Genomic DNA, 13,814 nt, shown 5'->3' on the forward strand with positions numbered 1-13,814 from the left:
AACTTTGTAGTTTCACTGCAAAGTGGGCTACCCTTGTCACAAGTAACTATGACTGTATCGTTCTTACCTCTGAGTTGACTAAATAATACCTAACAGCCGTCATATCTTGAAATTCCACAAAAATACTGTTTGTTACTATAAGATCAGATCCAGTGCAGAATCGCATAAATTTCTGAAGTTTAATGTCATCCAGCTCTCTGATGAATCTTTTGAGATGATTTCCCACATCTTTTTGCTTTGGAGACAAATCCTCAGCAAATTTCAGCAGTTGGCATACTTTTTTTGATGTTGGTTGCAGGTCTGAGAACAACTTGATCAGTGCCTCTGGACTGAGGGAAATATGTGGATAGATGATCTCTCTCCAGCAGTCAATGACGAACATTGGTTTTTGGACAAGCTCTTTGTGTGCTATTTCATCAAGGATTGTAGGAAGAGACTCGGCAGTTATTCTTTTTCTACAGCCATAACTGTCAAGAACCTCCACAAGATCATCTTGGTCAACAGCAGAAAAATTCTTGACTGCTTCCCTCAAAACCTCACATTCTTGGCTGCTGACAAACTGTAGAAAATGTGCTTTAAGATCGCTGTAAACGCTACTGAAAAGCACTTGTTCAAGAAAAGGGATTGCAAGTTTATTTGGAAAATACTGACAGTCTTGGTAACCTTTCAAAAGTATTCGTCCAACTGCCTTCCATTTTTCAGCAGGAAAATCATGGCGAATGAAGGGCACTTTAACTGTTGTACCGAGGGTGCATCGCTCATAGAATTCATTCCAGAAGCAGGTGAGAACATCTCTTAGTATCCCTGAGCCACTGCCTGCTTCTTCTGTGTTGTCTGGAAGTATGCGCTTCACATTCAGTGTTTTTCTCATAATATCTGAATCAGAGAAAGCAGTAATAATGTCATGTAAAGTGTTAGTATGATGTACAGTGATTGTTATTGCATCATCTGGATTAGCTGGACTGAGGGGTACAAGAAAACCCTCATAGATTAATGTGTCTTCTGTATCTTCCTCAGCATTAAGAATGGGACCAAAAGTAATTTCTGAATCATCTGAAGGTTCTAAACCAGGGTGGGCATCAACAGAAGAACTCCTGACTTACCACGTTTGCAATGGATTAATTTCACTGCTACTGCTTTCCAAGACAAATATGACTTCGGATGTCTCGCTGTCATCTTCTTCAGGAACTTTTGGCTTTGTTGCAATGTAGAAGCGTAACATTGTCAGCCTCGCTGCTTCATACATATTGCCAATCGTCAGGCAGGTGTCATCAGTAAGGTGGTTCTGTTTAAAGTCCCAAACCTCAAACTCAAAATCTGTCTCAGGACCCTTAGGAGACATGCCATCAGGAAAAAAAAGTTTCTTTCCTTCATGAAGAATATCTTTTAATTCAGAATCGGTGGCCATTTGAATTTTTCTAGTCCCACCTCCCTGTTTCGCTCTCACCTGTTTGGTTATTTTTCCATCAGTATGTATCCATCCTATCTCAATATTTCGTGTTGCTTTTTGCTTCTTTGTCTGTCTTGTTCTTTCTTGAGAGGTGTTGTCCTTTGGACTTTCCTTTTTGGTTTTCATTTTCTCACGAAGCTTCTGCAGAAGACCCTGTTTTCTTTTTGAGAGTGGTTGTTTGCTTTTGCAGAAATTGAAGAGGGCAATTCGGTCTCCATAGGAAGGGATGTAATTTGCCAGAGTTGCGTCATCCATCAGCGCTATGACATCCCAATCAATCTGCACAAAAACAGACAGAAAACACAATTACTTTATTTCAAAGTCTTCCCTGCAAATCAGTGTTAAGATCACCCTTATGCCAATAGGAAAATACTGACTTTAAATAGCATAAAAGCTATATACTGTTTTAGGGAGACATACAATGGTGAAAGGAGGAGCTAAAGCATAGCCTTTCAGTAAATGGACCATCCTCTACTTTATTTTAAAATGAAAGGATTGGATTGATTATCATGTCGGTACAATAACACCGATTCATTAATATACAGTCTAATAAAGGGTATTACACAGAGAACACACAATGAAACATTGTATATCATTATTTGGAACAGCAATTGGATCATCCATCCATCCATCCATCCATCACATAATTTTGCATTTCCATTGGTTGTGCGAACAACATCACCCTGTGGTCAAAGTTCAAGGCGGCTGTGCTCCCCAACCAGCAATTTTAGTTTTACCGTTTTATAAGAAACATTAATGAGTGTATTAAGTTTGATTTAGTGAACTGTAGCCCACCATTTCCGCACCTTGGCGATAACTGCACTGACAACAATGAGGGTAGCTCAGAGTATAAAATGTAATTTAAGTCTTGAGCTGGCACATAAAACACAGAGCAGGAAATTTATTTTGTGATTCTGACATTTTAACAGTTTGTATATTTTTCCGACATTGTACCACTAACATAGCCTATATATAGTTATTTGCACAACATTAGTTGGTGCTAGCGAATGGTTTGAGAGGATCTTTAGTCAACCACAATCAGAACAACAATCGGGGATCGGCAGCTGTTTATGCAAGCCATCCATTTTCCTGATTAATATATATAAACATGTATTTCACCTTCAATTTCATTCAAGTTTCTCTCCTCTGCTGTACGAAAAGTTACTCAATTGAACGCATCAAATACATTTTTCATGTTGGCAGGTTGTTAGCGTCTATAATTCAACTACTGGTTAATTTCCTTGGAAAACATTCAACACAAAGAACAATAAAATAAAACACAACCAACACTTTTGGGATAATTCCAGCAATGAGCAGCTAATAACCCTATATTCAATGCGTGTGATGTAACATTGTGGAACACGTTTATTCCTCCTAACGATGTAAGCTAACAAACATGCTAACAGCTCGTTCCGTTTTGGACACTAAACTAACTCTGTTGTTTTACTCACCTTCTGCTCTTCCAATAATGAAATGGCATCTTCAGGAAGCCCTCGGCCACGTAAAAAGTCACTTAAATCTGACATGTTTCCCAAGATTGCTGGACGTTCCCCTGCACGACTCACATCTCAGGCGATGAAGCTGGTTGCACCCAGATGCTTCCAGGTGCTCACCTGCATTAAAGTCAAAATTCTGAGATTAAAGTCAGAATTCTGAGAGTAAAGTCAGAATTCTGAGATTAAAGTCAGAATTCTGAGATTAAAGTCAGAATTTTATTTTATTTTTTTAGTGGCCCTAATACTCTTCCGTAGTAGTAGGAGGAGTTCGCTCAGATATGCGGGCTAAAAACGGCCAAAAGAGGGTCAAAATGGCAACTTCAATCCAAAATGGCCGACTTCCTGTTGCGTTTGGACCAATGCTCCAATAGAGTTTTTTGTAGGTCCTGAGAAGATACATATGTGTACCAAATTTCAGATTCCTTCTGTCAAAGCATGGCTTGGGGCTGATTTTTTCTAATTTTGTAGGGGGCGCTGTGGACGAATTAGGCCACGCCCACCGAATATGTCATCAGATCTCTGTTGGGGACTGGACAAGGATCAATCACATTGAATTTGGTGCAGATCAGATGATCTATGTGGAAATTAGAGCCAAACGTATGGCCATGGCGTGACGTCTGACTTCGCGGTGCCGCCACGGCCACGCCCTTTTATGAAAAGTTACTGTGCTTCAAACAGAGTAAGACCCACTAGTTATCTGTGTTCTGACGTAGATTCAAGTTGATTGGGTGAAGAGGGTCAGAGAGGCACCTTTCCAAGTGAAAAAATTGACTTCCGGTTCTGAGGGGGCGTGGCTTTGATGATGTCAGCACATGACCCCATAGCATCGTCGGGAAGCTGAAGGCCCTCCTTCATGCCAACTTTGGTGGGATTTGTATTTTTTTTGAAAAGTTATTGCAATTTTTCACTTTTGGCGCGAACGCCAAGTTTGTGCCCCGGCCACGCCCCCTAAACATGCTCAAAAACTCACGATTTTGATAACTTTTAATCCCCCATCCCTTATCTGCATATTGACCAAATATGAAGGCGATAGCTTAAAATCCCTAGGAGGAGTTCGTTAAAGTTTGAGGTGAGTAAAAGTGAAAAATGGGCAAAAATTGGCCTTTAATTCAAAATGGCCGACTTCCTGTACGTTTTAGGGCATACCCCCAAAATACTTTTTTTCTTGGTTTGAGGAGCTCTAGCAGTGTGCCAAATTTCAGATCTCCACGACTTACGGTTGGGCCTATCTCACGTTTGGGGGTGTGGCTAAGTGGTTTGGCCACGCCCACTGACAACGACATTATGGAACAAGAATTTTACGCGGGGGACAAGTTTGGGGCGAACGCCAAGTTTGTGCCCCGGCCACGCCCCCTAAACATGCTCAAAAACTCACGATTTTGATAACTTTTAATCCCCCATCCCTTATCTGCATATTGACCAAATATGAAGGCGATAGCTTAAAATCCCAACGACATTATGGAACAAGAATTTTACGCGGGGGACAATTTTGGGTAAAAGCATGTGCATCTAGGGGTTTGGCAAAGTCCCCATATTGCCCCGCAAAGACGCAACGGAATAATAATAAGAATTCGAGCGATTACAATAGGCCCTTGCAGTTTTCCTGCTCGGGCCTAATAATGCAAAATTGGAGAGTAGTATGAGAATGTAGCAAAGTGAAGGGAAATTGTCATTAGCCGAAACCTTTGCCAGCATAACTACAGAGATAGCTCAGGATAACCTAAGCCACTCTACCTATAAGCTTTATCAAAAAGGAAAGTGCCTCTCATTCTACTTCTAGAGACTCTAGGAACCACCAGTAAACCTGAAGTCTGAGAACGAAGTGCTCTGTTACGAATATATGGAACAATCAGATCTCTGATGTATGATGGAACTAGATCATACCTTTAACTGCCTTTAACTGCATTTTGTGGACATCCTGATAGTAAAGAATTACAATAGTCCAGCCTTGAAGTAACAAATGCATGGACTAGTTTTTCAGCGTCACTGCTGGATAGGATATTTCAAATTTTAGCAGTATTCCGGAGGTGAAAGAAGGAAATCCTAGAAACCTGTTTATTATGGGATTTAAATGACATGTCCTGGTCAAAAATAACACCAAGGTTTTTTACTTTATTACCGGAGGCCAATTTTATGTCGTCCATATTAATCGATTGACTAAGCAGTTTATTTTTCAAAGACTCTGGTTCATAGATGATTACTTCTGTATTGTCTTAATTTAAAAGCAGAAAAATTAAAATCATTCAAGTTTTTATGTCTTCAAGACATGCCTGTAGTCTGTCTAACTGGTTGGGCTCATCAGGATTTATGGATAAATAAAGAGTATTATCAGCATAACACTGAAAATGTATCCCATGCTGCCTGATAATTTTACTTATTGGAAGCATATAAATAGTTAAGAGAATTGGCCCAAGTACTGAACCCTGTGGTACTCCACAATTAACCCTGGAGTTTGAAGATGATTTATCATTTACATGAACAAACTGGAATCTGTCAGACAGATAAGATTTAAACCAGCTTAGCGCTGTTCCCCTGATCCCTACAGCATGTTCCAGCCTTTCTAATAGAAATTTATGATTGACTGTATCAAATGCAGCACTGAGATTTAACAGGACAAGTACAGACACAAGTCCATTATCTGAGGCAATAAGAATATCATTAGTGACTTTCACTAGTGGTGTTTCCGTGCTATAATGACCTCTGAAACCTGACTGAAACTCTTTAAAAAGATCATTGCTGTGTAAATGATTACACATTTGATTAGTAAATATTTTCTCAAGAATTTTAGATAACGTAAGACTGGCTATAGATCTGTAATTTATTAAGTCACCTTAATCAAGCAAAGGTTTCTTAAGTAAAGGTTTAATTAAAGCTACTGTAAAAGCCTGTGGTACATATCGATTTACAAAGGATTGATTAATCATATCTAAAATGTGGCTGGTAATCAAAGGAAACACTTAAAGGACTTAAGGCCTCAATAAATGTCAAGATTCATTATGGTGCAATAAGAAAACTTGTTTAACTTGTTTAGGGTTGCTGAGTGAAAGACCCTTTTCTCTAAAAAGAGGATGTCTGTGTTTGCAAAGTTGCGTCTGAATGAACCACAAGACTCATTTGGACCAAAATAGATGTTAGGCCCTGTTGCATGGTATCATGTTTGGTGAAAATCTGTGAAAATCAAACAAAGCATATTTGTACAAACACTAGTTCACAAGCCACAAGACCTGGACACTTTGTGTGTATAAGTTGACCACGAATACTTGACTCCTTGGTTTTTAATTCTGTGAGCAAATGTGAGGCCACCACTCAAGCCAAAACTGAATTATAACTAGTACAATGATCCCAATTGCAAATGCACATCTACAACAGAATTACTGAAAAAGAAAAGAATCAATGTGTTGTAATGGCAAAGTTCAGATCTCCAGCTCAATTAAATTATGTTGTTTGACCTTAGATCAGATGTGCAGAAACAAATTTCTACATGCCCATATGTAATAATATGAGATCAAAGTTGTCATTTATTTCCTAAGAGGAACAAATGCCTGAATTTAATATTTTCGTACAATAAAAAAGGTTGGTTGTTATCATCAAACAAAAACGCAAAATCACCCCTTATTAAGCAATTGAACAAGTATTTCTAATTGTTTTAAGTTTCTCAATGAACGAACAGTTATATAATTAGGTTATCTATGGTAAGTTTTGTTAGCCTGGAGGTTTAATCCTGTAAAAGAAGGACACACACACACGTACAAGTGCAGTATCCATAAGGGCTGCTAGATTCTACGTATGCACAGGCACACCCATGAACCCTTACGTTGATCCCATCCAGACTATATAAAGAATGGACCATCAGTATTACTTTAATCTGTCAAAGTAGATCTCATGCAAAGATTTGGCATAAAAAAACAAAAAAATATAAATAAATCATAATTACCAAGGAGTGAAACAATGATAGTAGGCCTTTATGAGTTGATCAGGATGTGTTTAGTAAATCTGAACCTTTTTGAATAAGGAACAAGTGAAACAAAAGGTCTGCTGGAAGAAAAACTGATTTAAGCTGATTTGGTGATCCTGAAATTGAGGTTAGTGCTTCTATTTTATCTTTTGAAAAATTCCAGCTTTTACATTCTGATGTAAAGTTACAATTATATGCTGATACTTTACTACAGAGACCGACAAGCTTCGGTTTACAGGCAATGTGCTGTTTGGCTGCTCTCACTAAGTCATAATGTTATATAATGATTTAATTTGAATGATTCTGAGCTTCAGATTGAAATTGATTATTTTGCCTTACATGACTGCAAAAAAGGCTAATTACTTAAAGAAAGATTCATATAACATTAATACCACTGAAATTTTGTGTATAAGATTTAATTTGTTATTACTTTGGCATCTGTTATTGGAAGGTCGTGATGTAGGCCTTGCACAACTTAAACAAGGAATTGTGATTATATATATATATTTATATATATATATATATATATAAATATATATATACATATATATAAATATATATATATACATATATATATAAATATATATATGGGGATGTTAACAGGAGGTAGGTGTATTATCTTTAAGAAAGCATATACAATGAACTAGACAGGGTAATGTTTCCTAAAGATTCATGGATCTGCAGAAAAAATAAAGGTTTCAAATTGGTCTGGATCCAATTGTGAACCATGTCACAACCTGATGTACAATATGCTAAAAGCTAAATGGTTAATCATGAGAGTGCAAAAATACAGAGCAGTCTCATTAGCCATGCTGACTTCTGTCAATGTGTGAAAAAACAAATATGAGGTTGAAACCATCAACACGCTTATACACCTTTATAGGTTTTACACATCTATAAACCCGAGCTGTTATGAAAAGCAGAAACAGAAAACTGCTTTTGATGTTGCTGTAGATCTCTTTAAAATATTTTTTCTTATTTTACCTTTACAGGCTTGAAGAAATGAATGTGTCCGCTGCCAATGTGACAATGGTTTTAGATTATAGGGACCCCTTCACCAAAGCTGTGATCAAGAATGTCATTGTTGTGGTCCTTAGCATTTCCATCAACTACATCAATGCAGGAATAATTCATACCTTCAGTGAACACCAGGTCAGACATCTTTTGATAACATTTATTGCCTTAAGAAATCAATGACATAATCTCACAATAGCATTTTTAAATTTTCTGTTTATCAACCTGATTTGACCAAGGTTTTACATTTAAATTGAAGCAGAATTAAGTCAGACTTTAACTTTTCATATTTTCTCTTCTTACAACCACAAACCTCAAAAAGAATGCAAAAGGAAAATGATAGATGGTTTTCAAAGTAATTCACAAATAAAAATCTTAAAAGTGTGGAGTGCGACTATTCAGCCCCCCTAAGTCAATAGTTAGTCTTTCTCTACAATTACAGCTGCAAGTCTTTTGAGGTCTGTCCTTATGATCATTGGTTTTTAGATCTTGCCACAGATTTCCAATTTAATTTAGGTCTGTATTTTGACTGGATCATTGTAACACATGGATATATTTGAGAAAATGCGTAATTTAGAACACAAAATTGCAGCCATAATACAAAACCTAACCAAATTTACCAAAAAAACAATGTAGACCTTAAAATATAATTGTTTTGCTTAGATGCAAAAAATGTATTTGTAGTATGTCAGTAAATGGTGAGTAAAAAATTCTAACAGTTGAAGTTTTTAAATACAAACCATTTTTAGGCCAATATTAGCCCAATATTATTGATTAATAAACCACAAGTGCTTTATTTTGATCTGATATCAATGGGCAACGCAACACTCTTTAACTTTAAAACAATTCCTTTCACTTCATAACAGTATTGCTTAAATCCTCATGTGTTATTTGGTCCATCATTTAAGATGATACATCATTTTATGACTTTTTTAACCATTACTACATGCATTTTCTTTGTCTCATATTTAGATCTTCTACACAAATCCTCGCTACATCCTGTTTGTCCACTTGGTTATCAATGACATGATCCAGGTGTCACTGACTGTTGCACTTTTCATCATTAGCTACATCCTGTACAAGATACAGGTGTTTGTGTGCTGCATCTTAATGCTGATTGCCCTATTCACCACTGAAAACACCCCGCTGAACCTGGCCTGCATGGCGGTGGAGTGCTACATCGCCGTCTGCATCCCTCTCCGTCATGCTCAGATCTGCACAATCAATAGAACGCGGCTGCTGATTTCTTTAATCTGGACCACCAGCCTGTTGTCTGTTCTCCCCGATCTCTTCATTACCTTGGCCACGGAGCCACTGGACTATTTTAATTCACGTGTGTTTTGCCTCAGGGAAACAGCTTTTCCAAATCCCAGAATCATCGAGAAGAGAAATATTACCTATATTGTATATCTCACTATAGTATGGTGCATTATCTTTTACATTTATTTCCGGATAATATTCACAGCTAGAATAGCAAGTAAAGATGCAAAAAAGGCGAGGAACACAGTCCTCCTCCATGGGTTTCAGCTTCTGTTGTGTATGGCAACGTATGCAGAACACCTGTTGAAACAGGCGTTGTTGAAATGGTTTCCTAAGTATTATTCAGACTCTCTCTTTGCTTGTTATATAATTTTCCAAATACTACCAAGATCTATTAGTTCAATTATCTATGGCATGAGGGATAAAACATACAGAAAGCACATAAAAGGGTATTTACTTTGCAAAGTGAGCCCACAGTAACATTAATGGAGAATGTACTTCAGATTTTGTTATTCAGTCTTGTATTATATATGACCTGTAATGAATGCAATATAATTATTTCACAAATCTTTGTCAAATGATTATCTCTCAAGCAGTTCTATGTGAAACAGTACTTTTCATTAACAGTTGTAGTAAAGTAAATCCATTTTAAGTCATTAATCAAAATGTATTGTCAGACGTTTAATTTACAAAGAAGGTTTTAAAGAACAACCAAAGTTGATCAAAGTTCTATACAGTCAGTCTTAAAAGAAATAATAACAATGCTAATAATTTCACATCCAGAGCAACAACGTGAAGTGTGGTTATGTAGAAAACGTAATAGCCATCATTATCTTAATCCAATTAAGACCAAGAACATTTTGGCGGTAGGCACTGCAAAAAAACCAAAAAAATACATAAACAAATAAGTAACACCCTTAAAAACAACCTAAAATGTAAAAATATGTAGCAGTTCATCCAACTGCTATGTTACAGGTCACTACGTTCATAATGGATACCCATAATATTTGTGGTACAAGAATAAATCAGGTTTTGTGCTTTTTTCTTTCAGTATTTTTGTTGAGGAAACTGTTGTTTGAGCACATTTTCCTATCTTGCTTTTTCCTTCCACTCAACCTTTTAGGAATATGCTTGGATACAGAACTCTGTGAACCACCAGCTTCATTAGCAATTAACTTTTTTGGCTTACCCTCCTTGTGGAGGATATCAATGACTACTTTACATCATTCCAGCCTGCAGTCTTTGTCGTGATTATGTACCCTACTGACCCAGACTGAGACACAATTTAGAAATTCAGGAGACCTTTGCAGGTGTTTTGAGTAAATTAGTTGATTTGAGTGTGACACCATGCGTTTTTCAAATTAAACTTTTTAACAATATTCTAATTTTCTGAAACAAGGAATTTTGGGTTTTCATTATCTGTAAGCAAAAATCAATAGAATTACAAGAAATAAGGTCTTCAAATATTTCACTCTATGTGAAATAAATCTGTATAATATGAGTTTCACTTTCTGAAATGAATGACAAAAATATTGAACTTTTTGCCTATATCAATAAACTATTTTTTTAGATGTACCTGTATACAGATATAAAGGGCTATAAACTCCTCCAATATTAAATTATCACAGTATGATTACAGCTACTAAAGATATGATGATTTTGCAGTTTTTGTATTTAAATTTAAAAGAATAATGTGCAAAATAATATTATTGCTGTTATTTTAAAAAAGCTAGTTATTACTGCTGATGCTAAAATATTGCAAAACTAAGGTTAAGAAAATACATTCAGTCAGTTTTCGTGTTGACCGTTGTTTCCATTTCTGATCACTCCTCGTCAGATCTGCTCTGGAAACAACATCTGCTGCACATAGACAAAAATTATTTACCCTAGATTTGGGTACAACTCATCACAGTAATGGTGCGAGCTAAATAAAACATTAGCATGAAGATATCTGTGAAAATCTATATTCAAACTTTTTAACACAACCGTATTTTGCTATTTATTAAAAAAAAACTTATATTTCCAAAAAAATATTATATTTCCAAAAAACAAAAGGTAAAAATAAAACTGAATTTGACCAATAAATAAATTTCTGTAACAATATTACAATTCTTAGGTGTAACATTGATTGTGAGAACAAGAAATAAGTAAGTATACTAGCAGTGGTTGGTATGAAGGCCAATATCCTTTTTATCTCATGCATTGTCTTCTGCTAACATCATTGTCACTAACACTAATCATTTGTTAAACAACCAGATTCATGTTTTTCCTTCATTTTGAATCTATCTGCAGATTTTCAACATGAATCCTCGGTATATCCTTTTCATCCACACGGTGGTCAATGACATGATCCAGGTGACCCTGGCCATCAGCTTGTTCATGATCAGCTACACCATCTACAAACTCCATGTTTCAGTGTGCTGCATCCTGGTCCTACATACTCTCTTCACCACTGAAAACACCCCGCTGAACCTGGCCTGCATGGCGATGGATTGCTACATAGCCATCTGCATGCCCCTGCGTCACATTCAGACCTGCACTGTGAAGAGAACACTGATGTTGGTGGGATTAATCTGGGCGACCAGCCTCCTGTCGGTCCTTCCTGACCTGTTTATAACATTGGCCACAGAACCGCTGGATTTCTTTCACTCCCAAGTATTTTGCATCAGACAAACGGCCTTCCCAAATGTGCTCCTTGTTAAAAAGAGAGATATCACATATTCAGTGTTTTTAGTTTTACTTTGGTTTGTCATCTTTTTATCTAACTTTAAGATCCAGTTCACTCCAAAAACAGCAAGCAAGGATGCAACTAAAGCCAGAAACACAGTTGTCCTGCATGGGTTTCAAGTGGTGCTTTGTATGACTACATACGCAGCTCCTCTCCTTAAAAATGTTCCGCAGAAGCCGTTCGCCCTAAACTATAATGACTCTCTCTTTGCCTTCTACATCATCGTGCAGGTCATGCCACGATCCATTAGCCCCATCATATTCGGTGTGCGAGACAACATGTTCAGGAAGTACCTAAAAAGGTATGTGTCATGCAAATTCAGTCAGAAACCATTCAGAACTTTGAGAGCTTTTTAGTTAAAGACAGCTCCTTCCATTAGTTGTTCCTACACAGAAACACATAGAAAGAATGAAGCATGGAAATGTAAATTGTACAGTTTAACAACATAGATATTGTTTAGGTGGTAAATAATTTCTTGTTTTTAAAGGCTTTTTGATGAGGCTTTCTAATTGTAACCCACCTGGTAAGGGTTAATAAATATTTTTTATTGTTGTTTCTAACATTTATATGCATTATTGGTTTGTTTTTAAACCATAAGTCTGTTTTGCATACATAGGAAGTGTAATGCATAAAAAAACATAGTTGACATGGGAGCTCACTCACAGAGCACAGCTTTTGCACACATGTTGAGCAGTGAAAGAGAGATAAAGGTATGAAAACCATATATCACTGTACTTAAACTTGGGTGTATGTCAGCTTGTAATGTTACCTTTGTAAAACTCTTGTTTAGCATTGGATAAGTGCAGAGTGAGCGAGGTTATGTGGTAAATCACCCCAGTCCTTGGTAAATTAGCTCTCACTCCTGTTCCTAAATGCTGAATGATCATGTGTCACACAATTTGAATGAAAATGAAGAAGGGGAGAACATTATTTTGCACATTTTAAGTTCATTTACAAAGAATTTATGTAACAGTTTATATTTTATTTAATTAATTAGGCAGAGAAGTCTTTGTAACATACACAGTGTCCCTAAAATAAGCCAAAAGTGATTGCCTCAAAAGTAATCGATGGGAAATAAAATAGGTTAGAGATAAATTATTCTGACACCACGATAGCCCCAAATAAAAACCACTCAGTAACTACACTTCTCTACTAATTTATTGTTGTACAACATTTTGACTTGTGAGTATAATTAATCTGATAACTACATGACATGAGAGCTTAGACTATAACATGTTGTAAATACAAGTCAGGTCTTTTTGATAAGTTGGAGGAAAGTTAAGCTCCTGGCCCTCATATCTGAAAAAGCCTATGTATAATTCTTTGATGGTGAGCCTCCCGCATCCCCAATTGCATTGTTTTTCATAATTTGAATAAAGGTTCTTAAAACTACGATTACCCGTGTGTTTGATCATTGCACTACATCTCAGCTTCTTCGATCCTAGACTGTGCTGTGTCCATTCCTTGGAGTGGGTTAAATAATACATATCTAAAATCTTAATAGAAATGTAAACGGCTATGAAAAATTAAACCAATTAAAGGATAATCTTAAAATAAAAAAGAAACTTTTTTTATCTTCTATTCTGTCTTCTTTCTCTTTTATCTTTGATCTTTTCCTCTTTCAACTTAGATTATGTGTAACACGTGAACCTTAAAGTTTGATAAATTAAATATAAAACTGCGATGGACTGGCGATGGACTGGCGATGGACTGGCGACTTGTCCAGGGTTTACCCTGCCTCTCGCCCATAGACTGCTGGAGATAGGCACCAGCTCCCCCGCGACCCACTATGATATAAGCGGTAGAAAATGACTGACTGAAATATAAAACTATGCAAAATATAATACATTTTTGAAATTTAGATGAACAACATCTGAGAATTATTAAAGTTACTATTGATAGAGATAAGAT

At 36.5% G+C, this 13,814-nt stretch overlaps 2 protein-coding genes across 3 annotated transcripts; one reads left to right on the forward strand and one right to left on the reverse strand.

The window, feature by feature from the left end:
* Positions 1-293: 293 nt before the first annotated feature.
* LOC124857274 lies at positions 294-3,194 on the reverse strand. Of its 2 annotated transcripts, XM_047348468.1 has the most exons (3): positions 2,902-3,194; positions 1,448-1,729; positions 295-1,330 (listed from the first exon to the last, which is right to left on the reverse strand). In XM_047348468.1, the coding sequence occupies exons 1-3, from the start codon at positions 2,974-2,976 to the stop codon at positions 1,100-1,102; spliced, it is 588 nt and encodes a 195-aa protein (XP_047204424.1). In that variant the 5' UTR covers positions 2,977-3,194; the 3' UTR covers positions 295-1,099. The 2 variants fall into 2 exon arrangements, with proteins under 2 accessions (XP_047204422.1, XP_047204424.1); XM_047348466.1 differs by having other exon boundaries at positions 294-1,729.
* Positions 3,195-7,903: 4,709 nt separating this feature from the next.
* On the forward strand, positions 7,904-12,259 carry LOC124857556. Its single transcript, XM_047348862.1, has 3 exons — positions 7,904-8,053; positions 8,888-9,640; positions 11,468-12,259. Exons 1-3 carry the CDS (start codon positions 7,904-7,906, stop codon positions 12,257-12,259), a joined length of 1,695 nt encoding a protein of 564 aa, XP_047204818.1.
* Positions 12,260-13,814: the final 1,555 nt, after the last annotated feature.

The sequence above is a fragment of the Girardinichthys multiradiatus genome, chromosome 20 (assembly GCF_021462225.1).
Source record: "Girardinichthys multiradiatus isolate DD_20200921_A chromosome 20, DD_fGirMul_XY1, whole genome shotgun sequence".
NCBI classification, from domain to species: domain Eukaryota; kingdom Metazoa; phylum Chordata; class Actinopteri; order Cyprinodontiformes; family Goodeidae; genus Girardinichthys; species Girardinichthys multiradiatus.

Bases quoted from the DNA above. Each gene is read 5' to 3' on its own strand.
- LOC124857274 (XM_047348466.1), bottom strand. From the start codon at position 2,976: ATGTCAGATTTAAGTGACTTTTTACGTGGCCGAGGGCTTCCTGAAGAT. The intron at 1,730-2,901 runs GTGAGTAAAACA...GTTTTTGTGCAG, and splicing joins CATTATTGGAAGAGCAGAAG to ATTGATTGGGATGTCATAGC.
- LOC124857556 (XM_047348862.1), top strand. From the start codon at position 7,904: ATGAATGTGTCCGCTGCCAATGTGACAATGGTTTTAGATTATAGGGAC. The intron at 8,054-8,887 runs GTCAGACATCTT...TCTCATATTTAG, and splicing joins ATACCTTCAGTGAACACCAG to ATCTTCTACACAAATCCTCG. The intron at 9,641-11,467 runs GTGAGCCCACAG...ATCTATCTGCAG, and splicing joins AAGGGTATTTACTTTGCAAA to ATTTTCAACATGAATCCTCG.